This window comes from Cavia porcellus, unplaced genomic scaffold (assembly GCF_034190915.1).
Source record: "Cavia porcellus strain 051 isolate PalLab524CR breed Dunkin Hartley unplaced genomic scaffold, mCavPor4.1 scaffold_17, whole genome shotgun sequence".
NCBI classification, from domain to species: domain Eukaryota; kingdom Metazoa; phylum Chordata; class Mammalia; order Rodentia; family Caviidae; genus Cavia; species Cavia porcellus.
Window position 1 is genome coordinate 17,193,858 of NW_026947500.1, and position 27,988 is coordinate 17,221,845.

Consider the following 27,988-nt stretch of genomic DNA (forward strand, 5'->3'; position numbering starts at 1 on the left):
AACCTTACTCTTCGTATAGCTGAGTAACTCTCCCCTGTGTGTGTAGACTGCGTTTTGTTTTGTTTAATTTTGTTGTTTATTGATGGACACTTTGATTGCTCCCACATTTTGACAGGTATCTAAATGTTCATGTAGTTTATGTGGACTTGGGTTTTTGATTCTCTTTGATGGTACTTGGGTTATCTGGTTAGCACAGTGTTTTTTGAGAAGCCGCTCGATTCTTTGGGAAACTGTCTGTTCTGTACCATCTGAGAAGCTGCAGGCTGCTTTCCAAAGTGACCGCGCAGTTCCACATCCCCACGGCCGCGTGTGAGGTGCTCCGTCCCTTCAGCGTCCTCCACGTGTTCTGACCTCAGGCTTTGACGCTCGCTGTGCCAGGGAAGAAAAGCGCTGTCTCACTGTGGTTTTTACTTGCATTTTCCTGATGACCAAAAACGCTGAGCATTTCATTTTATCAGTCATTTATATAACATTATTAGAGCAAAACCTATTTCAATTCTTTGTGCAGTGGTTTTAATGGGATTACGTCTTTATCATTGAAATGTAAGAGTTCCTTGTATGTTCTAGGTACAAGCCCCTTATCAGCTGTCCTTTTTCTTTCTCAGTGATATCCTTTGGAGCATAGAATTTTTTAACTTGACAGTGTTCAATTTACCATTACTTTGGTGCTCAGGCCTTTGGTGCCCATTTGAGAGAGGTTTTCTTTTTGTGTTTTGCCAAATCCAAGGTCATTTAGATTCACCCCATTTTCTTTCCTAGTAATCTTATTGGCTAAGCCTTCACATTGGGAATCTTGGCCATTGTGTTTATTTGTGTATATGATACACCCCTGTATTTTACTCATGAGTACCAAGCTGTCTCAGCATCATTTTTTAAAATTTTATTTTAAAGAGAACAAAACCAAGCAAAATAAAACAATAAATCCAATCAAAACAAACCAGTGGAAGTGACACAGGACTGCAAAACAAAAGGAAATAAAGAATGGTCACCATAATGCTTCTTGTTGTCTTCAAAATAGCTGCAGATGCCTTCAGACATAGTAAAAATCAAACAAAAAGGAACAGAATAGAACCAATAAGAACAAAACAATGAATCAAATACAGGACTTCAAGACAACAATAAATCCAAAATGGCTACCATACTATATCTTGCTATCTTTGAAGTAGCTGCCCATGCCATCAGATATAATAAAATCAAACAAAACATAACAATAAAACTCAACCCAACAAAACAATGAAAATGATGCAGGGCTTCAAAACAGGATAATAGTGAACCAATGGCTACCGCCCTCAGAAGGAGACCCCATAGATGCCACACTGCGTACCGGCATCCTCTGAACAGATGGTCAGAGCACTGGCCCTAGGCCTGAAAAGTCAGTGAAACACCAACACCACAGCGTCAGACTGCATTTCACCTGAATAGCCATCATCACAGCCTGTGTTTCTCCAGATCAGCCAGTCGCTAAGGGTGGAGATGGGGTGGGGTTGGCTCTTCTTGTTTCCCAGCCTGCACGCTGGGGTCTGGCTGTCACCACTACACGGTGGCCTGGGTATGGTGCTGGTGTGCAGGGAGGGCTTGCTTCTTCTCTGTGTATTTTTTGCAAAGGCTTTTTTCTCTAAGACTGTTTCTGGCACCATTGGCCTGGATGCATGTTGTATTTTGGAGTCTCCAGTCTATTCCGTAGATTTATAGGTCTGTCCTTGTGGAAGTACATAGGGCACTGATTAGTATTGCTAAATATTCTTGTTAGGTTAAATAATTCTTCCTACCCCTAGTTTGTTGAGTATTTTACATTAAAATGTTGTTTGCCGAATATTTTTCTGTGTCTGTTGAGATGATTTGGGATTTTTATTTTATTGTGATGTATTGCACTGACTGATTTTCAGATGCTAAAGCAATGTTGCAGTCCTGGGATAAATTCCATCTGATCATATCTGTATTACTTTTTATGCACTAGATTTGGTTTACTAGTATTTGAGGTTTCTTTCTATCAATATACATGAGATATTAATTTAGATTTTTCCTTATGATTTTTTTGTCTGATTTTACTTATTAGGGTATGATGAACTCATAGAGGGACTTAAGAGACATTCTTTCTTCCTAGAAGAGTTTGCAAAGAATTGGCATGAATTTTTCAGATGGTGGGCAAGACTCTGCCCTGAAGTCACTGGGTCTGGGATTTTCTCTGTGGGTAGTTTGTGGACCACTAATTCTCTTCATTGTGATAGGTTTATGCATATTTTCTGTTTCTTCACGAGTCAGTTTTGAAAGTGTGTGTTTTGCTAGGACTTTGTTTTATAGATGCCCGTTAGGCGCAGTTGGTTTCGGTACTGTACAAGTCCTCTGTTTCTTTGTCTGCCTTCTGCCTAGTTGTTCTGTCCACTATTGAAATCCCAGCTATTGAAGTCGCTATTACCATGGACCGGTGTCTCCTTGTCCTTTTATTTGTGTTACTTTGTGAATTTTGGCGCTCTGTTGTTGAGTGTATATTCATGTATGGTTGTTACACCACCTGGAGGTGTGTCCTTCTTTTCATCCAGTAGTCTTCATGTTTTGAAGTTTGTTTTGCTCAGTGTCAGGATACCCACTCTAGCTCTCTCATGGCTTCTATCTGCATGATCTGTCTTTTGTCATCCTCTTACTTTCAATATGTTTGTATCTTTGGTGCTAAAGGATGTCTCCTGCCTACAGCACATCACGGGAGCGTGTTTTCTCTATGCCCTGACATTTTGAATCATATTGTTTTATTCATTCACTAACACTTAATATCACTATTAATATCACTGGATTTATGTCTCCCACTTAACTTTCTATTTTTAGTTGTTTCATGTCTTTCTGTTCCTCTATTCCTTTTTTATTTTTGAATACTTACTATTTTTGAATATTTATTATGAAGACTTCATAATGTAGGATTTAAATTTTTCCATTATGCTGTTGACATTTTTTAAAGGACTGTAGTTGCTCCACAGTTTACCATATTCATTTTAACTTGTTAGAATAAGCTTCAGATCTATGTGAGTTTACTTCTTGTGACATGTGGGAATGTTACATTTATATAGCTCTATTCACTTTCCTTTTATGTGTGTGTGCATGTGTGCATGCATGCGTGCGTGTGTGTGTGTGTGTGTGTGTGTTTGATACAGGGTCTCTCTGTGCAGTTCAGGCTGGCCTTAAGCTCACTTTGTAGCCCAGGCTGGTCATCTTGCAGTGATTCTCCTGCCTCAGACTCCCAAGAGCTGGGATTACAGACATCCACCACCAGGCCTCGTTTCTCACTTTCCTTCCTTTGTGTGATAGCTTAGTCACTTTCTCCATCATGAGACAATTCTGATACCCACAAATTAAAGGAAGAAAAGCTTATTTTAGTTTAGTCCACAGTCTGCTGCAAGACTGGAGTAGTCTGAAGTTGTGGGGAGGACAGCTGCTGGTGGGGGGGACGTAGAGTGGGGAAGGAGACGCTCCCAGCCCGGTCACGTCCAGTGACCTCCCTTTTCTCAGCAGTCCTCACCTCCCAGCAGCACCCTCGGCTGCTGGACTCCTCAGGGACCCGAGAGCCGCCCTCCCAGAGCCCCACCTCTGAGCCCAGGAGAGTCGGGGCACATTGCAGATCCAACCACAGGGAGTGACCTTGCTGCCGGACACCCATCTCCTTTGTGCAGTCGTTGGCTGTTACATTATGTGGATGTCACATTCCTCTGTGTTACGGATGTTCCCATCTGGGGTTTCTTTTTATGTTGCTGCCCTTTAAATCAGCTATTTGAAGTTTCTGAGTGTTCTCTCCCTGAGAGAAGCAAGCTGTGTTTTCCTTACATGTCACTGCTATGTCCCCACCATGCTCATTCCAGCCACTGCTGGAGCACGGTTAAGGTGAGGTGGGCTTTTCTCAACTCAGCTCAGAGGTTTCTAGGCAAACCCTTCACTGGGCCACAGGATTCTCAATGAGTTTCAGCACAGTGTGTATCTTATGCCTTCCTCTTTCTTGGCTCTCACTCACATTTCAGAAGACTGCTTCCCTAAGTGCCTCTTTCAGAACAGGGGTATGAGCCAGGTGTGGTGGTGCACACCTGTAATCCCACAACGTGGGAGGCTGAGGCATGGGGATTCTGTGAGTTTGAGGCCAGCCTGGGCTACAGGATGAATTCAAGGCTGGCCTGAACTGTATAGCAAAACCCTGCCTCAAAAAATAAAAAAAAGAAAAGAAAACAAGAACAGGTGCATGAGTATAAACTTTTCATCCTCACATGTCTGCAAATGCATTTCGAAGTCACTTTTGATTCCCAGTGGAGATGGCTGTGGCGTGTGTGGTCTGGATCTTTATCTTCTGTAACTACCTCCTGCTGAAGATCTTTAGCTCTTTCTTTCTGCTCTGTAATGATCCGGTCATGAATCCACGTGTGTCTTTTTCAATTCAGTGTCCCAGTGACTTGATAGGTCTTTCAACCTGAAGATGTTTTTCTCCTGAAACCAGAACAGTTTCCTGCATTATTCCTCTGAGAATGCTGTCTTCTATACTGTTCCCCTGGGGATGCTGGTGACAGAGCAGACCTCCTGAACTGACCCATGTCTCTCATCTTTCACCCAGATTTCCAGTTCTTTGGAAATCTGTGCTCAGGGAGGTTTTCTTTCTCTGTATGTGATGTGTATAACATATATTTATGCAACTTTACAAATTATATATTTAATTATAAGAGAATTCTTCTTTGTGCTTTGTACTGTTGCCTTGAGTGACAGCCCCAGATCTTCTTTTAATTCCTTATACTGGGTCTTCTCAAGCCACTGAGCTGCCCAGGCTGCAGTCAAACTGTGTTTGTCCTGTGTCCACCCCCAGAGCACTATGATTACGGGGGCCACTACGCCTAGCTAGTGTTTAAGACATTTTTGTTGTTCTCTGATTTCTCATGCAGCCGACGTCTTTGTGACTTTTTGATGTTACTCATAGGAGTCTATTATTTTTTTCTATTTTCTAAGTCTTCTACTAAAGCAGGTCTGCTTGTCAGTATCTTTCTCCTGGAGCTGGTGTTTTTAGCTGCATTCATTTTCAATGCAGTGACTTTATGCGTGCTGATATTTGGGAATAAGAGGCTGGGTTCCTTCATTTTCCTGGCACTGTTCTCTTGGTCGTGCCCCACAAAGCTCCCCTAACCCCATCAGGAGACCAGCTGAGATTTGTGTAGTCTGTGTGAGGATGGGAGGAAGGATGGAGGGCACGGATTCGGCGTCCTGGGTGCAGACGGATTAGACTGTAGCTTGAGAAGACGCAAGGGGCCTGGATTTTAGGCTGAGTACTTGGGTCACCATGATTCTCCCAAACCTTACTTCTCCCTGGCCTGTTGAGTGTGTGTTCAGGTAGTATGCTCAGCATCTTTGGAGGGACGCTGCCTGACCTCCTCCCTGAAAGAAAAGGGGCGGTCTGGCTAGAGGCACAGGGGCAGAGGGGGCTTTGCCTCAGTTTCTGCAGCTGCTCCCCTCCTGCAGCCCCGTGGGTTAGCACCCTGTGGGTTAGCTCTCATGGGTTAGCTCCTTAGGGTTATCTCCCTGTGGGTTAGCTTCAAGCTCCCGCTGCATGGCCCCCTCTTGCTCCTCCAGCGATCTCCCACCTCCCTTGCCAGCCACTGCTGCATCCTTCTATTCCTGCTCTGTTTCACAGGTTTGTTCCTCTATCCTCAGCCTCCTGGGCTTAGAAAGGTAGGCTACAGGGAGTACCTGTGCTCTTCCTTGATAAGAAGCATCAGTGCTCCACTCATCTCTAGTTATTTTCTCTGAAAGTTTTAAAAATCAAGCAAAGTTAAAGAAATAAAAATGCTTTAGCATCTTCCTCTCTCAATGATCAGTAAGGAAATTTCCTTGCTTCTCTCCAACCCTGTGAGAGTCCAGGGCTAATGCTTTTCGTCCCAAGGAGCGTGGAGCTGCTGTGTCCCCAGCCTCTCTGGTGTGGCTCTGGAAGGACTGTGATTGGTGATCAACTTTCAGGAATTTCCTTCTTTGGTCACCATGATCAGTGCTCTCTGCCTCTCTGTCCATCTTTGTCTCTGTCTGTCTCTGTCTCTCTGTGTGTGTCTCTCTCTCCATTCTTTATTGTCAGAAATAGACTTGGTGACTCTTGGGCACCCGTAGGCATGGTGGAGCCTTGAACCCACCAAAGTCCCTCAGAACCTTGAAACTAGAAAAGGAAGGGCAGCCAGGAACTGAAGGAAGGGGCTGGAAGCCAAACAGAGAGGAGCCAGAGAGATTCCTCCTCCCCTGGATGAGGCTGTCAGGCAAGCCAAGGGAGTAAGCAGGGAGGGCCCATGCCAGGTGGAGATTTGGTTTATGTGGAGCTCACCATATGGGTGGGAAGTGAGCGCCCACAAGGAACAGGGGACAACAGGAAGTGTGTGGGCAACAGGAATGCAAGGTCCCTAGCACTGTAACCAGGGAGGGGGGCAGCTCCTGGCCCAACTGGTGCATCTGAAAAGACCTCGCAGGGCATGGTGGTGCACAGGCGTGAGCCCAGCACTCAGGAGGCAGGACAGGAGGATCGCTGTGAGTTTGAGGCCAGCCTGGGATCCATAGTGAGTTCAAGGTCAGCGAGGACTGTATAATGAAAACCTGTCTCAAAAACAAAACCAAAACAACAACAACAAAATCAAAGAATCTTAATTGCACCTTAACTCTAAATCTGGGGAGGCTTGGGCAGGTCTACATCCACCTCGCTCGGGGTGGGTTCAGATGAAAGCCCGTGGGTATGGAGGGCCTCCCAGTCCATCCAGCAGAAGTGGGCAGAGCAGGCAAAGGGCAGTAGCTCTGTGCTGGTCCCACAAAGCCCGAGTTTAAGTCTTCTGGCTGTGCCCATCCTAGTGTTGATACTGCAGGAGGACAGATGACATCACTGTGTCATTGACTACAAAGTGCTTGCTAGTGACCAGTCTGCACTGTTCCTGACTGCCTTAAAGGCCACACCACCTGTGCTCCTAAGATGACACAAGTCCCACATCTTGTAGCCAAGCACGCATCTGCCTCCCACCCCCGGCCAGCCAGTGCATCTGCCCTCTCCTGCTCCTTCTGCATTTATCCACCAAACACTCAGAAGGGCTTGCAGAGCTGCCCCTCCCTACCCACCTGTGCACTTCTCCCCAAGTCCCAGCCCCTGCACAGCCAGCAGGAGACTCTGCTAACCTCACGCTCTGCTGGAAATCTTTCAGGGACACTGTGACCTCCAGGGTAAAGTGAAATTGCTCAGAATTCTCAGAAAGCAGCAACCACACCAGCAACGACCTGAGCACTTTTCAGTCAACGGGCTGTGCTCACCTCCAGGTGTAAATTCATCACTGACTTCCAGCGTTGGCCTGTGTGTGCTTGCTGCAGGACCCTGATGGCCTCTCTACTGAGAGATGAACTCTTTTCATCATTTTTACATTCTTTCTCAGTCTCTAAGGCATCCTTGTTCCCAAAAACGCAGCCCTTCTGGATGTCTGGTGCTCCATTTCTTTCCACTGAGCTTATGTCTTTTGCCTGTGGGATTTCAGTCCCTTGTTTGCAGACTTTCCCCCAAATGATTAAAAATACCATAAGCAGCCCTAAGACCACGCTGATAAGCCTGTCAAGCTGGCTGCTCCGATCCAAGCTCGTGAACAGGTCAGAGACAGCTCTGTCCCAGGCTGCAGCCTGCCCTGTGTGATGGTTTGTGTCACCTCAGAAGGCCTGTGCTTGCCCTCTCTCTGTGTAGGCAGCGTCGGGAGAGGCCACCACCCTGGAAACCTACGGCCTGGTCCGGAAGGGCTGCCACGCTGCGATGCAGCAGGCCTGGGGCACGTCCTGGTGCCTGCTGCCCAGCGCTCAGCTAGTGACTGGCTGGGCTCTGCTGCCGAAGCAGCCCTGTCCCTGCGTCCCCTCTCAGGTGTCTGGAACCCCGGGCACAAAGAGGGAGCTGGGACGTACGCCGTTCAGGTTCCGTTCAGGGACCCTCTGGCTTGTGGTGGTCCCGTCGCGGTCATCCCTGCTAGGAGCCGGTGAGGGGAAGCCCTGTCCGGGAGCCACCCGAGCTCCCGCTCAGCGCGCGGGGGACCCGTAGACGGTCCTTGTCGGTGCCGCGCGCTGCTCACCACGGAGGGACACAGAGGTCCTGGCGCCCCCGTGACGTCCCCCCCAGAGCGCGCAGGTCTGGGTCATGCTATGGAGACCCATCTCCCGCTCCTGCCTGGGTGCAGGGCGTGCCCTGGACTCTAACAACCGGCTCTTGGCTGCAGGCTCGCTGCGCCACTGTGACTGTTTACCGACCCTGTGGTCGAAGGCACCTTCTGCCGCGAAACGCGTCCGTCTGCCCGCCCGAGCTCCCGGCCACCAGGCGGCGCCGGAGCACGCGATCCATACCTCCCGGGCCCCAGCCGCGTCCTCCTCCCCATCTAGGCATCTGGACCTGGGGCCTCTCTAGTGCGTGCGCTCCCTGGAGAGACAGAGCCCATCCCAGGCCAGGGGCAGCTGTGCAAAGCCCACAAGTGCAGGGCTGGGACCCGTGGTCCCAGGGTAGGTGCGGGCTCGGATTTCTGGGAGCCCCAGGCGGGGTGCAGAGGGAGGCTTGGGGGCCCTGACTGCTGAAGACCAGAGGACATCACCCAGTATTATTGGAGAGGCAAGGAGCAAGGCGGGCAGCGCCCACGGGGCCGAGGGCTGTGCTTTCCGGGGCTCAGTCTCCGGGACTGGACAGGTGAAATGGCCTGCGCAGGCGCAGCTGATAGCGACCAGCCCTTTGCAGAGAGCTTCCCCAATTCGCAGAGAATTTGCTGGTCAGCGCCCCAGGTCCAGTGGACTCTAGACAGGTGCTGCTCTTCCCTCCACCTGGGGATGTGCTCAGCCTGCTTTGTGCTTTCTCCGCAGATCCGGACGAAGGACAGGGTCTTCGATAGCATCAGCCACCTCATCGGCCACCACCTGGAGAGCCGCCTGCCCATCGTCTCGGCGGGGAGCGAGCTCTGCCTGCAGCAGCCGGTGGAGAGGAAGCAGTGAGCCAGTGCAGTGCGGCCTTCCCGACCCCGGGAGCCAGGTCAGGGCCTGGAGTCCTCCATCTCGGGCCGCAGGACCTGGGGTAGCTGCTCCCAGGTCAGCGCCTTCTCCAGAGGCCCCCGGGGAGGCTGCCATCAAATTCAAGTTTCATAAACTTGCTCCAATCCCCCATATGCATACAAAGGTGTACATACCTATACATCCTGTACAAATTATCCCGCTATATTTATATTTTTTAAGACCAAGAAAGATGTAAGACTCATGTTCCATGCTGTATGTTTTTAATGGAGACAAAAAAGTGTGACCCTAGTTGTCCAGGCAAAAACTGAGCTCAACTGACCTATCCCGAGGGGACATTTTATTACCATGCAGCCCATGTCTTACCTGAGAAGCACAACATCGGGGAAGAGGCAAGGAAGAGGGGACAGTTAACGGGATGGTGACAGAACCTGAGGTCTGCGGCCCAGATGACACCTCCCCCTGCACGGCCAGTGCTGGGATGCGGCTCTGCAGACTGACGGAGCCACCTCCCGTCCTATGTTGAGGGTGCCCCCTCGTGCCCCGGCGCAGTCCCCTCCTCTGGCAGCCTTGTGACAGAACAGGTGGCGCTGCAGCTTCCCTGGGTCCTGCTGAGCACGGGGCACCTATCACTCGCAGGACCCCAGTTGCTTAGGGGTCACTGGGGTTGCTTCTGAGGCCAAAGTGGGCACAGTGGAAGCGTTGACCATCGAGACCTTGGTCACCTACATGAGGATGGGTGGACATCCGAGGAAAGCATCTGGGCAGTCCTGGGTGTGTGTCTTTGTAGCTGGAGGTTAGTCTTAGGTGGCTTGTGGTCACTGTGGGTCAAGCTGGCCCCAGTCCGTCTACTCCATGAATTCAGGAAAAAGCCCACATAGGGGCTGTAAAGGTGGAGCAGGTGCGCTTCCAGACTCAGACTGGACCCACTGCTGGGTGTGCGCACATGTGCGAGTATGTGTATTCAGGATGAGGCCCTGAGCGTCATGCCTTGGAGCCCTGGGACAAGGCCCTGAGTGTCCCTGCGCAGCTTCCCGGTATCGCCATGGATAGCTGACCTCGTGGTCCACTCTGCTCCTGTTTCCAGATCAGACACTGGTATTACCCGATATTGTTGGGAGGTGGTGGTGGCTACGACTTTTTTAACATCTGTAGGCCTGTCTTTACAGACACTGCATTTTATACTGCAGCTGCAGGGCGCATCCATTGGTTGGCATCTGGTCTCTGTGAGTCCTGCAGCACAGGCAGCTGCGGCTCGTAGAACAGACACTGCACACAGGAGCTGCAGGCATAAGGCGGAGGCTTTGTTCAGATCTGGCGAGATGCGACTCTGCTAGCTGCTCTCGGCAGGCATGTGCACTCGGTTCCTGCCTTGGAATGTGGGCCAGACAGGAGGACCCAGGGCTGCTGATGAATGAGGACAGGTGCGGCAGGCCCTACACCTCTTTGGAGTTTTTGCCCTTTAGGGTTCCACTGAATCCACACTGATGGTGGCGAGTCTTCTAGAATGTTCTGTGGGAGGTATAGCCCACCCTGTGCTTCCCAAATGGTGCTTGAGCAGAGACCCTGGGAGCAGCTGGCCAGGCTCCTGCCCTGTGTTAGCACCCAGGGCGGTGGAGAGTTTGCCGTGCTTTGCTTCCCCACAGAGAGCATGATCTGCGGTTACGATAGCTCCCTCCTCTGAAGGCAGTATCGAGCAGGAAGGCAATGTGTGTATTAAATACACTGCTGAGACTCAATTTAGAAAAGTACAGGTGCAGAAGTCATTTCTTCCTTTCAACATGTATGTAGCTTTGACCTCAGATGCTAAGGTCGGTTACGCCAAGGTAGCACCAAGTGAAAAAGGCTAGTTTTCCTCTCTAGCTATCAGAGAGGATTTCCAGTGGAAATCCTTAGAGGATCCTTAGAGGATTTCCATCGTCTAAGTTTGGTTCCCTTAGATTTTTTTTCCTGGTACTTGGATTGAGCCCAGGGCTTTCTCACTGAGTTATACTCCAGACCTTTTTTATTTTTTTTATTTGGAGACAGGGTCTTCCTATGCCTCTGAGTTGCCCAGGCTGAACTCAAACTTGCAATCCTCCTGCCTCAGCCTCCCGAATGCTGGGATTACAGGTGTGTGGCACTGTGCCCGGTTTCCCTTTTATTTTTAAAATGTGCTGGTACGCAATGAGTTATCTCTTATTTAAAGCACCACGCGGTGGGGTGCTTCTGTGAACCTCACACACAGTGGGGAAACTGAGGCTGGCTCCAGGTCATGCAGTCAGTTGGCAGCAGAACTCTTGTGCTCACTGAGCACTTCCTGAGCTCTTCCTAGTGTGCCGGTCGGGGTTGAGAGGCAAACCCAACAGGGGCCTCCCCCTACCCAGCCTGGGACCCGCTGCCCTCTGCTCTCATGCTGCATCTCTGCTGGGCAGGGGTGAGGCTGCCACTCAGCACACCTGGGCAGGGCCATGCTGTGTGCTGCATTCAGGCACAGTAGCAGTGTGCCCTCCTGGCTCACCCTGAGCCCTGGAGTGTGCCTCGGCCCCGCTGCTCTCTCCGGGCACCACCACTGTACCCTGCAGCAATGAAAGGAGGGTCCCCAGTCTTAACACAGTGCATTCTGTCACGGTGGCCCTGGAGACCTCCGCTCCCTCTATCTTCCTGGGTGAGAGAGCCTCAAACATACCTTTGCCCTGCGTGGCCAGAGGGCTCTCTGTGGGTGCTCGCTGTGCTCAGTGATTCCTGACCACTAGGCCCCCCAAACAGCTCCCTGCAGAGTCAGGTGAGCAGTCTGATAAGCAGCAGGCCCAGGACTCAGTCTTAAACCTACTCCTGCACTGCCGCAGGCCTTTGTCCAGGTGAAGGACGGAGTGCTGCTTAGCCTTGGGGAGCGGCCTCTCTGTTTGAAGCTGCCTTGGCTTTAAGCAGAGGTAGGTGGACCGAGGCCCAGCTGAGCCGTGGACAGATCCCCGGGGCTGAGGGAAGATTGGACAGCTGTGAGTAAAGGCAGAGGGTGGCAAGCAATGAGAGGAGGAAGGAAGGACAGATCCAGGACAAGTGGACCCACATGCATCCAGGCACTCAGGGTCGTAGCTGACCTATGTCCAGACTCCTTACCCATCCGGTGGACAGAGATGTCCCCAGCTCCCAAGAGGAAGCTCTTCTTCCTGTTTTATCAGGCACTCAGGCAGTTCCCACCCCCATTTCCTGGGCACCAGTCCCACCTTCCCTTCCTGTTGGGCTGAGCCGAGCAGAAGCTGGACCACAGTTCCTCCGGGAATAGCCAGCAGCACAGGACGCCCTGTCCAGCCTCAGGTCCACACACCCAGAGTGAAATGGCCTCAGACTACTGGCTGGATTTCCATGCGCTATGGATGCATGCAGTTCCCACCACAAGGAGAGCTCTGTATTCACAAAGCATGCCTCCTCTTCCTCCCTGACTGGCCCAAGGCTGTTTGCCACCCATTAGACCTCTTCTGTGGATGGTGGCATGGCTAGGTTAAATGTGGACAGGAGGGTTGTAGGAAGATTGCAAAGCAGATCATTGCACCCAGGCAAAGTTTTGCAGGGGGTTTCCGAATTAACACTCTGGTTCTTGGGGAAGAGTGTTTTCTGAGAACGTAAAGCTGTTGACTCCCAGTCCTGGAGTATAGACAGAATTGTCAGCTTCGGACAAGACAGCAAGGAAGGGAATGTTGCAGCCAGGTGGTCCCCTTTCTCACATATGAAACTAGAGCCGGCTGACCTGGCAGAGGAAAGATGAGGATGTGGTCCCTGGTGTGACACAGGAAGGCATGATCATCATGGTTTCTCTCAGGTTTTACCTTCATGCCCCACTTGAAAAGGCTTAAAGTCCTGAGTCACTCAGCTGGGAGAGGTGGGCACCTGGAGAAGCCGACCCTGAAGAAGATCTCACCATGTGTGTGTGTGTGGGGGGGTGATGAACCCAAGAAAGGGGAAAGGAAGTGACCACAAAGGGTGGCAAGGTCAAGCGGCTTTGCAAGACACAGATACTAGGGCTGCATGCTGCTAGGGGTCCCCAGGAGACCATGCAGGACACATCTCAGTGGCCACCCAGAGGAGAGGGCAAAAAGTTTACCCAAGGCCACCTCTGGTGGGAGGCTATTTCTAAGATATCTTGGCCGCCCCTGTGGCCACCCCTGTGGCCAACCCCACTGCACACACTGTGCCAGCTGGGAGGTCCTTGGACAATGGCAGGTGTTCATTCTCGGTAAACAGACCTGAGAGTCAGGTGACCTGAGCTCCTGGGTGACCTGAGCTCCTGGCCGGTGGGTCTGCAAGGAGACTTTGCCTCTCAAATGCATTGCCCAGCTACTACCAGTCATGAGTCCTGACTTTGAGAAGCCTCTTCATGATGGCTTCACCCCTGTGTTTAAAGATTAAGTTTTTAGGCCACTTCATGTCATAGCTCCCGGGGTCCACACTGGGAATTTAGAAACCGAGGATTAATAAGACTTCCAACTCCATGCAACTGTTGCTAGCAGATAAAATGCCATCTGCCAGCCACAATTTATTTATAATGGGGTTTATACATATTTATAAGTTTGAAAGCAACAAATGCACAGTTTTAAAAATGACACATTTTATATAACAACCAGAAAAATTGCACCTTTATACAGGACTGGTGAATGTGAACTGCACTTGTATCTACACACATACATGTACCCACACTGATAAAACCGATCTGTTTGTGGGCTGCTCCCCCCACTCCTCCCTGGACTTTGCAACATACAAAGACAACTGGACAAGCAAGCAGTCCTCAAGGGTTTGGGTTGACAGGCACAGGCAGGTGCTTCCACATGGAGGGGGTTCTGGAAGCTGCAGGATCTGGGACCCATAGGAACAGGACACAGGGACAGCAGGGGCACCCACTAGGGGCCATGACAGAGAGTCAAGGGAAACAGAAGGCAGAGACAGGAGACAAGAAGGAGGAAAGGAAAAACAAGTACAGACTCAGATCTTATTTACCCCACCAAGGGCAGCTCCATGGGATAGCCTGCACCGCGAAGGGGGCTGCAGTGTGGCTCCCCGAATGAGCAGTGCGCGGGGTGCAGGGCCTGGGCCCTTCTAACCAGCCTTCTGGGCCTTCTGCGTGAATCTGTCCATGTGCAGCAGAATCTGGCCTGGGCTGCTGGGCTGGTGAATGTCCAGGTGTGTAATCCAGCAGGAGGTCAGCAGGCATGCGCACACACATGTTGGCGTGTGACAAGCCTTGCAGTGCTGATACGTCCCAGGTCAACAGGACCAGAAAGAACAGGGCACACAGGTCTGTCCAGGGCCTCTGGGTGGGCTTTGTGCCACAGGGCATCGTGTGGAAGGTTGGAAGGGGCAGGTGGGGGCGCGGCAGGCTCAGGACCTACCTACTACAGCTGAGTCCACCCTTCTTCCTCCTACTGGCCAGCTCAGATGCTCCGAGCAGGTGAGCTCAAGTACCTGACTGCACAGGCTTGTTCCCCAGGGCTGAAGAAACGTTCTTGCAGCAGAAAGCATGAGAAATAAAGATCACACAGTTTTAAGAATCTGAGATTTCCACATCTACAGTTGCAGATGTGGAAAGAGCACCGGGGAGAGACCCTGACGCTTAGAGCTGCTGCAGGAGTGAATTCACACCCAGGCAGACATTCTCACCAGGACCAGAGTTTCTGACCACTCAGTTAGCAGAGCAGAAGGGGACAGGCAAATTCAACTTCCAGCCCTGAGTGTTTCTTTGTGACAATTACGTGTGTGTTGCCAGTGGAATGTTCTCTGCTCATTTGACTTCTGAATACAGCTTGTTCCAGAATATTGTGAAATTAAGTATGTGAATGTTCCTTTGTATTCAAAATTAAACATCTGGCTTGGAAATTCCCTGGTTAGGAGATGACTCTATGTAAATTTTGTGTGTACTAATGAGGTATTTATTACTTTTTAAAAAGCATTTGGCTGGCAAAATCGGTAAATACTGGTAAATTAGTATTATTTGAAAATTTTGTTTTGTTTCCATTAACGTTTGTGAAGTGAAACAAATGTTGTGCTGGTCTGTGTCTGACAGTGGGACCAACTCACACCTTTCTACTTTGACACTGGAGTGGACTTGGCTTCCTGGACACCCCGAGGAGTGGAAATATGAAATTCACAAGTTTTCTTTAATGTTTGTACTATGAGGAATGATAAATCCTGAGATTTTGCCCAGCATTCTGGAGATGAGACAATATACCAGGCCAAGATATTTGGCTTAAATTCCCTCCTCACCTTCAGCGAATCCATTTCCCTCCTTCAGGAAATGACGAGATTTTACTTACGAGCCCTTCCCTGGCCTCCAGGGCACCCTGCGCTCTGGGAATTGCCGGGTGAAGGTGCCACACAGCACCCCGAGTGTCATCACTCCGCCTCAGCAGTGCAAGATGACACGCCTACCTTAGGTAATGCTGCACTTCTCATGAACACTGGCTGTGGACAATGTGCCTTTCTCATCAGAACAGTGGATGTGCATTTCGGATTGCATAGCAACCTCTCTGGATGTTTGACTTAGACACTAAATACACTTGGGTGTTGAGGTTTTGCACTGTAGGTACAATTTACAAGCATGGAACCGGCACTGTACTTAGACATTTTCTATAAAACACACCTTGTTACAGCTCTGTGAAAGGCTTTGTACCAGCGCAGAATAACTATGGCTCAAGAGTTGGGAGGAATGATCATTTTTTGAACAGTTAATTGTTTCAATGGCTCTATGTGTATGTCTGCTGGCAATAAAGGCTACTGTGAAAAGTCTCTTTCGTTTGGAGGATGGGTCTCCTACGCCTCCCCAAAAGAAGCAGGACGGTTTGAATCTTTTCTCTCGGAAATGGGCATCTTAGTTATTTCCCAGAGGAATGAAAAGGGGGTGAGGGTGGACCCTGTGTTAGTGTCGTGATTTAGTGGGCCAGACACGGTTGGAGAGAGGAGTGGGAAAGCTGCAGTTCTTGGTGGCGCCAGGGCAACAGTGTCCCCACCAGCACATCTATGTCAATCAAACACAAGAAGCTAAGACATATCGTTTCTAAGGGGTAAAAGTTAACACGAGGGGCTGGTCGGATGCGTCCTCCTCCATGTAAATAATAGCAGGTGAGGTGGGACCACTGCCGGGCTGACCTTCCACAATTTCCTCCCTAACAAAGGAGCTGTCACCCACCCTAGCAAACTGAGGACTACCGAAATTGATGGGAATGGCACCAATGACCAAGGCATCACTAAAACATGACTTGGGACAGTGGAAAGTGTCAGGTAAAAGAGAGATTTGAGTTTTAAATGTGGTGTATTCCCAATATGCTGAGAAGCACATATGCCAGGTAAGAGGCAAGTTTGCCAAGGGGTGGCTCCAGGAAACACAAGAAAGCCATCCCATCCCACCCTAGAGACTCTCAAGAACTGGTTTATATAACAGCTTTTGGTTTTATTTCTTAAACAAACATACATTGGAATTATTTTAACAAACACATTGAAAAAAGTAAAAGCTACCAACTACCGTGAGATTGAACACATAGGTTCTCTGTGGCATATAAGATCACTGGACTCCAACCTTCCCAGTGAGGGCTCAGACAGTGGGACTTCCAAATGACCTCGAGCTGGCTAGTGAGGAGCGTGGGTGCAAACAGTGTCGGGGTGACTGGGTTTTGCCTATAGAAATGATCACAATTGCTTCCTTCGTGTATTTTAAATTCAGATTGCTTAAAAGCTTTGTGTTATCTCCAAGGAGCCTCAGTGACCTGCTGCTCACATGGGTGCCTCCCGGCAGGAGCAGAGGAAGTAGCCCCTAGAAGGGTTTGTGAGTGGAAACCCACATAGAGGCGCTGGAGAAGTCCTGATGATAGGGCAAGGCATGATCAGAATGAGTGACACAGAGAGCTGAGGCTCCCAAAGCAACTCAAAACCTTTTAAATCACCTCATTTCCTAGGTGACAGTGCATGCGGCCTCCCTCATACACTTGGGGATTTTTTTTCCTAGAAATGCCTTGGGTCTTCCCATGCTATTGGCTGAGAGATTGCACAACTTTTCAGTGACCTGCAGAATGCAAACACACACGTCCCTGAGGAACATCTCCTACCAGTAGGTTCTATCTCATCAGGAACGAAACTGAGGAAAGTCTTTGGTGAGCATGTGGAGGTCACCCAGGACTCAGGACCAGCAGCTTACACTGGATACATCAAGGGACCGCTTTGTCCTAGCAAAAGTCACCCCTGGTTTAGGACTGTTCTTTTAGGTATTAATAAGGCAAAATTCTCACCCAACCTAAACACTTTGGGGTGCTCTGGGGTGAGGTTCACCCTTTTGAAGGTTGCTTTTGTTGTTTTTACAAAGCACTCAGCCCAGTGTGAGATGTATGCTAACTCCACATTTGGGTTCGCTCTCCACCTGTGTACTTCACATGAAACGCTTGAAAGGAGTGGGACAGAGAGGTCCTCTGAGCAACTTCACAGGGGCGACAGTGAGAGATGGGTTCAGCTTATGTTGCCGCAGGGGTGTCACCACAGTACATCTCTTGGAAGAGCTCATACACCAACCGCCAGGCCACGCTGACCTGACAGTTGGGCTGCTCCTACCAGCCATCAGGATCGAGACCTTCTCTCCAGATGCTGGAGAGTTTGCTGATGGCCCCACGCACTGAGCGATGACAGTGTGAGTGGCCACTGACTCTGTGCTCTTCTGGTAAGAACCAAACTAGACAAACAACCAAAGAGCTGTCTTGTAAACCTCTTGCCCCAGTGGAAACTCCACTGCATTCAGCAGATCGGGCTCCCAACAACTCAGAGAGGGGAATCCTTGCCTCATACTCATAGGCACTTTCTGTGCCTATGAGTGGTTGGTGGCAGGACACACAGGCCCCGGGAGGACGTGGCTGGCACAGTCATGTGATCTGCCTTCCGGATGCACTTAAAGGATGAGAGACACACTATAGGAGGGACACTCTAGGGATGGCTGGGCCTGACCACACGCCTGGGATTTACAAACATGCTTTCCAGAAGACCTCCAATAGGTCCGAGGAGCTAGGGCGCCTGTCCTCGGACCTGGTACCGCAGTTTGAACACATTTACAGGACCATGTATGTAACCATGTGGGGTGCTGGGACTGTAGGCACCAAATGGCAAATCTGTAGAACATGAGTCCCATGAGACACAGGAGCCCAGGAATATACAATTCCTGCGTACAGTCAGTGTAGTGTGAAGTCATCGTAATGAAGCCCAGAGGCCCACAGTGGCACACTGAGCACTGTGTGGCCTGTGACCTCCCCTTCTGTGAACCACAGAAAGTATACCCAAGACCCAAAGGAAGGCAGCAGGTGAGGCGAGCAGCTCAGTACCTTCAGAGGACTCAGAAAATGGACAGGGCACGCTGTCCACGTTGAAATGGGCTGACAGTTTCTTAGGTCCTCTCCTCAGGGGACATCCACACCAAGCAGGCTGTCAGGCAGTGGCAAGTAGATGTCCCGAGTCATGGCTCCCGGAAGCGCCACACGGAATCTAGACAGGCATGCAATAAATAAGAGCGTGGCCGCAGGGCTCGCCATGGAGGGGTTCACTTGCAGAGCACCCCGTTCTGAAGAATTCTGCTCCTGTCAGGGATGCAGGGTGAGGTGGCCGTGGGGGGCAGGTCTTCCTTGATCTTTGGGGAGTGGCTGCTGTTGCTGCTGCTCGATTTGCTCCTGCTCTGGTCCAGAGCAGGCTGCATGGGTGAAGCGTGAGCCCCCTTGCCCCTGAGCAGGCAGTTGCAAACCAGGCGGAAGAAGGCACGCCGCATCTCCTTGCTGGCCAGCGTATAGATGACAGGGTTCATGGCGGAGTTGAGCACGGCCAGCATGATGAACCAGCGGTCCTGGAAGAGGACAGCGCACTCCCGGACCCCGCAAGCCACATCAATGAGGAAGAGGATGAAAAGAGGGGACCAGCAGGCGATGAACACGCTTACCACGATCACCACCGTCCGCAGCAGGGCCATGGACCGCTCCGAGTTGTGGCTGGCCACCTTGCGGCTGCTGGACTTGACCAGGAAATAGATGCGCGCATACAGGATCACAATGGTCACCAGGATGGCGATGAAGATGCTGATGCAGAAGGCAATGTACTTCTTGGAGTACAGGGGCAAGATGGTAGAGCAGTCGGGCAGGTTCTGCAGGCAGTTCCAGCCCAGGATGGGCAAGGCACCCAGCGAGAAGGCGATGAGCCAGCACATGCCAATCAGAAGGAAGACCCGGTGCTTCTTGTTGGCATCATAGGGCCTCATCTTGATCATGGTCAGGTGGCGCTCGATGGCGATGGCCAGCAGACTGCAGGTGGATGCCCCCAGGGCCACGAACATGCTGCCCTCCCTGACGAACCAGACGGTGAGCGACAGGCTGAAGGTCTTCGGACCTGACATGAGGATGTTGACCTTGTACAGCACACCGGCCAGCAGGTCACACAGGGCTAGGTTGCCAATGAAGAAGTACATGCGGTTATGAAACTTATTGTTCTTCCAAATGGCAATCAGAACCATCAGGTTCTCCAGGACGATGCAGCTGCACAGCACCAGGAAGAGCGCGGTGGTGAGCATGCCGCCCTCCGAGGGGTCCCTCAGCCTGTCTGCCAGCTTTCCCACGTAGCTGTAATGCTTCTGCAGTGTCTCATTGGCCAAGGCCGGCTGGGTGAGTGCGAAGGGCGGGATGCTGGCTGCCATGGACGCGGACACCGACAGTTAGCTCCTCAAGGCACCAGAGGGCGCCAGGGGAACGCTCATGTCAAGGCTGGAGCGGCACTGTGGCTGTGGCTCCTGGGAGGCACAGGCCTGACTCCAGGACCAGACTGGGAGCGGGCTCCTGTAAAGAGAAGGGAGAGGGCCAAGTGGGTTACAGCCGGCCACCGAGCCATCAGAGTTCGCCCAGGAGGTCAGGGCTCCAGAGGATTCTTTAAACCCAAGCCACGTCTGCAAGCAGTGGAAACTGGCGGAGTTATATGGGGTCTGGAGTTCATTCCCAAGAGAAGGAAACTTAGAGCATGAATCATGCAGTCATGGAAGCAAGACCCACCAGACCCAAATAAAGCCTCCACTTGCAAATCTCCAGGCACCAGGCAGTGGCAGCCAGCTAGGCCTCGTGTACTGCACAGGAGCTGGTAAATCATTACGCTTTACCCAGAAGAAAAACACAGTTTTCTCAGGGAAAAAAGCCAACACACAGAGTGCAATCAAGGAACATGCCTGGCAGACTTGCGTGACCTCCCTGCTGCGTTGGGAGTGACATTGTGGGAAGAGCCCCCTACACTTAGGGCTCACTAGCATCTGAGGGCCTTGCCCACCTCTGAGCTCCTGCCTATGGAGGAAGCCAGGCCCAGTGAGGGCATCAGCCCCTGGCTGGGGACCCTGTGCTAGAGCTGAGATCAGGTGTCCCCCATGGTTTCCAAATCCTCATGACCTGCTAGGGCCACAACCCTTCCCTCTAAGCTCTTCCCTTCAAGATATGCAGAGAACAGTCTGTGGCTTCTTTGAAGAAATTTCTCCCAGCATCCTGGAGCCCAGAGTCAGTTGTTCTGGAAGCCCTGGCCACCATCGGCACCGACATCCATGTTCTGCTTGGAACAGCCCGAGCCTGAGCCCAGCCCCAGCCCCAGCCCCAGCTCCAGCCCCAGCTTGTGTCCTCCAGGAGAGCTGTCTGGGATCCTGTAGGTCACTTGAGTATCACAGCTATCAGAGACCTCTCCATGTCAGCCTGGGCCATCCTGGGAGGTGAGGCTGGCGTGATGGTCCCAGTCACCTCCTGGGTCACACATGAGCCCGGTCCCACACATGGGAGCACTGCTTCACCTAGTGCAGCTCCCACTTGGCCAGTCCCTGGTAGGGACCCCACAGGCAGACAGGACAGTTGGTGGGCAGCTCCCCTTCCTTCCTTTCCCTCCTTTTTTATTGAAACCCTGTCACATTTCCTGTCCTGGCATCCCAGTGACTCTTGCCTGAGGGCGCTTTTCTGGATGCAAGCTCTCTTTGGAACGGTAGAACAATAATGAGCAGCTGAAATGCTCTGAGCAAGGACTAGAGGCATTCACACATGGTGCTCTCTCACCGACCCTGCAGGGCACACTGCTTTCTCAGCACCTTGCACACTCATGGTGCCCAAGGAATGTTTGTGCCCTGCTTATCCAGTGATGATGACTATTTTTAACCTTCAGGCAGTACCTGGAGAATTGTGATACCCACACCCTCACTCTGCTCAATTTCCATCCTGATCGGGGTGTTGAGTGGGTGCATCCTAGCCGAGGTAGGAAAGGTGATCAGTGTCCAGGGCCATGCCCGGTGGGCATGCTTCCCTTCCATACAGCTGGCTGGGAGCCATCACCATGCCGCTTAATGGGCCCACCAGGCTCACATGGTGTGGGAGTGACCTTCCCATGTCCACTTCCGGCTCCCAGCTGCCTTGCCCATGATATACCCCGCAGAGGCTGGCTGTGCACCCACACAGGGGCTTCTGTGCCTGAACTCACTTGATTGAGTCCCATTTCCCACACTCCCTGTGTTTTTGGTGGTACAGACATATGTTTATAATTCAGCCTGTCCTTATGCTATCTCAGCTTGTCTTCTGTGCCTTGCTTCCCTCCCAGTAACCCCGCGCCCCATTCCCTGTAGCAGGGGCCTCTCCTGAATGTCCTGTGCACCTTGGAGTCTGCCATGCAGCATAGGGAGAAGAGAATACATCTCTTCAAATGGTGAGATGCAGAGTTGCTTTTGGGAGGAAGAGCGGAGAGTTCCCAGAGACTTGGCTCTGCGGGCTCACATCTTCTCATGTTTCCCCTCTTTTTATAAGACCGAGGGCACAGGGAAAGGAAGCAAATGATGAGAGTGAAGAACCACAGTGACAGCGGTAGAAGATGCTCCCGAGCCTCCCCGAGAGCGAGGATCTTGAAGGTGAACACACTTTCCCATCAGTGCTTGACTTACCATTGCACTCACCCCGCCCCGAGCACAATTGTGCAGAGCGTGTTTGGTTAAATATGATCCTGTGCATTTGTACAACTGGAAGATATCTACCTCTCTCTGAACCCTAAAAGCTTATTTTCTCTAAATTACCAACATTATGAAGCTGGCTCCATCCTAAGAATTAAGTGCTGGGCTGAAGGCCAGATTGATTTTGGCTACAGCTGAACATTATTGTGCCAGGTCCACACCATGTCACAGGCACCTGCTCCCCTCTGCTCCTGAGAGGAGCCAGCCGCAGGCTTCGAGTCTGCAGGAAGAACTCTCCATGTCCAGCGAGCCCCACTGGGGTCCCAAGTCTCCAGACTGCCCCACCCAGAGTGTCCAAAGTACCCATGAGGCCAGCACTAGGATGGGCCCCACCTCTGCATGCTGCCCAGCAGCTTCCTAGTCACTCTGGCCTCTGGCATGGTCCTGTCTGGGCTCCCATGCCCCAGGTGTCTCTACCCTTAGCACAGACAGAACCCCACAGATGAAAAGTGCCCATTCATTTCTGTCACAAGGATGCATGTGCGGGGCAGGCCTGTGGACTCGAATGGGCATGGCCAAGCCATTATCCACTGCCTGGAAAGGCACACCCTGCCTCTGCTCATTCTGGTGTTCTAGGCTCCGGGTTGCCCATGTGCTGTGACACCCCTAGTCTGTGTGAGGGGTACTCTTGGTGAATATGCTTGGTGCACGCGGCCCTGGACTTCTGAGGGGCATGCTGGTGTCCAAGGTGGGTTTTAACCATGACTCAGAGGATGGGGTGCTGGCGTGGGGGGAGGGGAAGGCTGCTGAATATAGTGGGAACTTAGGTTTTACTTTGATCACTCCACACTCTCTAACTTCCATCTGGATGCTTAACACAGGGCCCCGGGAAAGGCAGTCTGGGCACAACAGTGCTCATCCAGAAAGCTGGGCACATAGCAGAAGGAGGACAAGCCCCGCGGTGACAGCAATCTGCTAACCACCACAGACCCCCACAGGCTCATCAGTGCATAGCACTCAGCCCCAGTCCTGCACTAAGCAGCTCTGGACACCCCAGGCAGGCCCTCTGCCCCCTGGTTCCCCAGCTGAGCCAGGGGCTCAGCGCTTCTCTGCCCTCATCGTGGTCCACCCTCTCTGAGCTTCCCCAGGACCCGGGGACCTGACAGTCTGCCTGTGGCTTGTTCTGCTGGAAGAACCCAGCCTGCCTTAGGGGCCCCACCTTCGAAGTGCTTTCTTTCCTAGAAGAGGATGCCACAGTAGGTGACCCCAAACCAGACCTGGGCTGTGAGGGAAGGCCTCCCTTCCCCCACTCAAAGAACTGTGGAGGGGAGAGGTCCGGAGAGGGCGCCAGATGGATTCCAGATGTGCTTTCTACGCTTGAGAATCACTTTCTCCACACATATTGGCTTGAAAAATAAACAAACTATGAAAAGGAAAAGAAAAAAAAATATTTCTTCAGTCTAGCCCCCCCGCCCCATAAAAGAAAGGCAGAGTAAGAACTCCCAGTGGGCGGAAACAGTGCACTGTATTCATAAAAGGCGCGCACATCCTCCCGTGCCGCCTCATCCTCCAGCCTGAATCAGAACACCGAATATTTGCCAACACGCAAACTTTCTTGGAAAGCAATACTGCTTCTTTTCTCTTTTCCTTTTTCACTCCCAAGAACTTAGAAAGGAAGTAATGAGTCGGCTCATTTTAAGTCTGTAGCAAAATTCCTTTGCTAATGAGTCTTTTCCCTTGCTCTGGTCCTCCTGGGTGACCTCACGCTGCCTTGAGAGAGGGTCACAGAAACACGGCTTCACACACACTGACCCAAGGGTCTGCACCCTGATCCCAGCCCCTGCGTGGAGCCCTTCGTGAAGCTGCCAGCGCTGCAGACGCCCTGGGGCAGGGCTGGCGTCCTCTCTGCTCCTCTCCAGAGTGTGGAGGTGCCTGTGAGCGGCTGCTTGCTAGGGACCTTTAGCAAACAAGGCTCAATGCTGTGGCAGATTCGGGCACAGTCCAGGGAACCCCGGATGTGGAGGCTGCGCCCTGGGAGATGGCCCCAAGCACCCACCCAGGAATGGCTTCCTGGGATTCCAGATGTGTCCATGGGTGGGAAACTGCATCTGGTGTTAGAGTCCGTTTTGCTCACTTTGCTTCCTAATCAATATCTACCCTCTACCCTGCTTGTTCTCAGTAAGAGCATAGGATGGATGTAATACCAAGATTTCTACAAAGAAATACAGGAGTGTGCAAAAAGGCTCCGAAAGACAGCTAGCGACACATACAAACAAGCGGTGCCCTTTCCAAGAAGGTGATCCGCAGTCCCAGGAGAAGGCTCAGTGACCTGCACCTTCTGGTTATGCCCTGGAGGAAGCTGCGCCAGGGGAGGGACCCTTGTCATCCGCACAAGGCCTGGCTAGGCTGGATGTCTGTGTTGTCTGCTTCCAGCACACGCAGCAGGGATGAACACTTCGGGCCACTATCGCCTGGCCACTTGTGCCTTACTTAGCCAGGAAGTCATAAAAGCTCCTCAAATGTGCTTTACAGCTGAATTGCTTCCAGCTACCGCGAAGACGCAAAGTGCTGAAATGCCATCCTAGTGGCTCTCCCTAAAAAGCTGGGAAACTCTGATGCCAGGGAAATGGATCAGAACCTTCCAGGCCACAGAGCATGGTACCCTCCCTGGAGCTCCCTGTGCCCATGGATGTCAGCACGGCTGGCTGACGAGGAAGACCCACCCACGGGTGCCTACTCACTGCTGAACAGTCTTCTCTCTGATTTGACCTAGCCGGTCTATCACCTTGTTAAATTGACACAACTTTGATTCCAGAAAAATGGAATGCAAAGAACAAAAAACAATGAAAGAGTGAGACAGGGAAGGGAGGAAGGAGGAAGAGTACGAGATTGAGCAAGAGAGGCCTTATATTTATGAGTATCTGTATTAAAAACAATAATGAAATATAGTATTTTCTGAAACATGGTAGAATTCCACTCAATTTATTGGCTTTTTTAAAAAAAGAGTCATATCTCTAAAGGCCTATGGGAAATCTCTTAATGCAATTCATTCAGCAGAAAATGCAGGGTAAAGGAATAATATGAAATAGCTCCGGAATTATGAAGCCAGATGTGAAGACACAGGTTTGGATAATCCATGGCACCTTCCCCAATAACAAGAACAGCTTGGATAAGGGGGGCCAGTAAAAAGGGGTGCACCACAAAGTAACCCTGAGTTTCTCCAGAGTATGACAAGCCGAAATTCTCAGTGTTTTTGTGATAAAGATATATACATACAGTATAGGTATTGAGGAAGATGAAAGGGACGTGGAAATAAACACAACTTGTGCTGAATTTTTCTAATGTTTGAGAAAAAGAAAGAGGAAAACCCCTGAATTATGACAAATCAGGTCATTAGGCCAATATATTAAATTTCTTCTACAGGAAATGAAAATGTTTACTATCCAAATATGGTAGAAAATTAGGAAACTCCTTTTAAAAAAATCCACAAAGTAAGGAGGAAGAGTGGCATTTAAGATGGAAGTTGGTGGTGACTTCACTCCCTCTGTGTCTCACAGGCAGGTGCCTAAGACCTGGCTTTGCAGGTTAGATTGCTGGCATCAGGGATTAGGAGTGACTTAGACTCTGTGTGAATGTTTGCTGGTTTACTGACTGAAAAAAGTGGCATTCTTCTATGGCAACAAAATTATGCATTCTAGCATTGAGTGCTGCATCCATTAAAAAAACTTCAGGTTTGGATACTTCTAGGATTCCTCAGCATAAAGCATTCACCCACCGCCACCACCACCTGCACAAATTCAGCCCTAGCCACAGCTACCCTTGTTATTCATTTCCTTCCCCCTTTCCCACTCTCTAGGAATTAGCTTTCTTAATTTTGCCTGCAAGATTTTCATCTCTGAAGAAAATACTGAAAAGGCAAATTTTGCAAACATGACTTTATACAACACCTGAGACTTCTGATATCCAGATCTTAGACAAAGTTCTGGACATCTTAGAGCTCTGGCTACAGGAGGGGACCAGGCACACAGCAGCAGAGACCTGTCCATGCGGCTACCCTCCTTACTGTACTGCTCAGAACCAAGTATGTCTCTTTAAAAATCCAACCAGACATCTCTTTCTTACAACTAAATATAAAATACCGCAAAGAAATAGCCATTGGGAGTTCCCAAGCTAGAAAGAGAGACAGACAGAGACGCCCTGTAGAGCAGGGCAGTAAAAGGGTGTAGGGCCCCTCTTAGGCGGTAGCTTAATTAAGAGCACCCAACTTCCCATGGGAACCTTACTTTCTGCACCTTGGGGACCTTTGTCTCCCTGCTCCCATGCTGACGGGCTGTAACTGCCTTTTTGGAGACATTTTTGGAATTTTATGGGTAATGTTACCTAAAAGAATGAGAGACCACAACCCACCCACCCTCAGCCGCCACCCCCGGCACTGGTCCCCCGAGGGCACCTGACTTTCTAACTGTCCCAGGAAAACCACTAGAGGAACTGCTCGTGAAGGCTCCCAGCCCCAGCCCTGGCAGGGGTCAGCGCCCCAGGGGGCCAGGTCGCTCACCTCGGTCCGCAGAGAGCACCGGGGCGCCGGCATCCTGGGGCTCCGACCAGGTCTCGGACTTGCGGTGCCGCTGGGGCGCAGGTCTCCGTCCGGCTCGGCCGGGCCGTGGGGCACGCCGGGTCCTTATCGCGCGTCCCCCACCGGCTGGCTCAGCTCTGTCCCGGAGGAGCCGCAGCGCAAACTTTTGCTCTAGCCCGCGGGGGCGGGGCTCCGAGCGGCCCCCAGGCCCCGCCCAGCCCGCCACCTCCCCGCCTACCTCTCGTGCCCCGCCCTTTTCCAGACTGTTGTCCCACCCACGCCCTCGACCCCCGCCCCATGCCCACCCATATCCCCGCCCACCGCTCATGGTCCCGCCCCTTGACAGCCGTAGCCACGCCCACGCCCCGAAACGCCACGCCCATTATCCCCCAGGACCACTGCTCCGCCACCTGCCCGGTCCGCGCTCTGCGCAGGATTCGCCCTTTTGTGTGGATTGTGGCCTCAGCTGCTGAATGCAGACACAGTCCTAGCAGCTTTGTGAAGAGGAGGTGGTGGAAAAAGAGATCAGAGGAAGAAGAGGAAAATGACAGACAGGAACCCTGCGACCCACAGCCAGGCTGCCAGATCCTGGCAGGCAACCCGGGGCCCCGCAGAGGCGTGGAGAACAGGTCTGAGTTTCCTCCTCCTTCGCCCTCCTGCCCCCACGCCCACGCCTCACCTGCCAGGGCCCAGCAGGTGCTGTTTGGGGGCGCACTTGCCGCATTGCACAAAAACTGGTGCACTTCTGCAGGCCTCCGCCTCCCTTTTTGTTCGCTGACAAGGAAAGCAAGCCCTCAGGCTTGAGTGAGTCCTGCTCAGCCAGAGCAGCTGCAGGGCTGTGCAACTTCCCCAGTGACTCAGGGGCGCTGTGGACGCCTAGGCCGGAGACACACCCCCTCGGCCGAACAAACTAGAGCACCAAGTCACGACAAGGACCGCAGAGACCCGTGCTGCTCTGCCTGCTTCCTATGGCCAGGGTCCGGGTCCCGGCCACCGTGTCCTCACCTTACCAGCATGGTCAGTTGGTTCATCGACTCCGTCACGGTTGCCGCTGCCCACTCCATACACGCACGTTTGGGCTGAAGTCTGTTTTGGTGGGGAGCCTCAGCTCCGTTCTTAGAGAAAGCCTGCGACCTAATACAACACCAGGACGTGACTCCTGCTAATGCCACAAAGGGGTGCCCACAAACTGGCTTGGGAAACACTGAGAACAAGCGGGGTTCCTTACTCTGCCCGGATGGTTTCCCTGAGAGACACGAGGTCTGGCCTGTGGCATGCCCTGAGGGTGACCCTCTTTTAATGAGGCTTCTTCCTCCCCCACACCCCGGAAGATTCCTGCCACACAAGCTCTGTGCCCCCACAGGCCTGCCGCTCACCTGGTACCCCAGCCCTGTCTGCTCTCCCCTGTCCCTAGACAGCCAGTGCTCTGTGTCCCTCTAGAACCGGCAGGGACAGACTTCCCTCACCCCTTCTCTAGGGAGAACTGG

The 27,988-nt window shown here is 51.7% G+C and overlaps 2 protein-coding genes across 3 annotated transcripts in view; one reads left to right on the forward strand and one right to left on the reverse strand.

Annotated features, from left to right (window-relative positions):
• The window catches only part of Shc3 (SHC adaptor protein 3), a 132,597-nt gene extending 116,844 nt beyond the window's left edge, over window positions 1-15,753 (forward strand). For both annotated transcript variants that reach the window (XM_063227270.1, XM_063227269.1), the window contains one exon: window positions 8,854-15,753. In XM_063227270.1, coding sequence (XP_063083340.1) covers window positions 8,854-8,982 — 129 coding nt within the window. In that variant the 3' untranslated portion in view covers window positions 8,983-15,753. The remainder of the gene's footprint in view (window positions 1-8,853) is intronic.
• A 640-nt stretch (window positions 15,754-16,393) lies between these two features.
• On the reverse strand, window positions 16,394-26,677 carry S1pr3 (sphingosine-1-phosphate receptor 3). The gene is made up of 2 exons (XM_004999863.4): window positions 26,484-26,677; window positions 16,394-19,811 (listed from the first exon to the last, which is right to left on the reverse strand). The coding sequence occupies exon 2, from the start codon at window positions 19,670-19,672 to the stop codon at window positions 18,536-18,538; it is 1,137 nt and encodes a 378-aa protein (XP_004999920.1). The 5' UTR covers window positions 19,673-19,811; window positions 26,484-26,677; the 3' UTR covers window positions 16,394-18,535.
• Window positions 26,678-27,988: the final 1,311 nt, after the last annotated feature.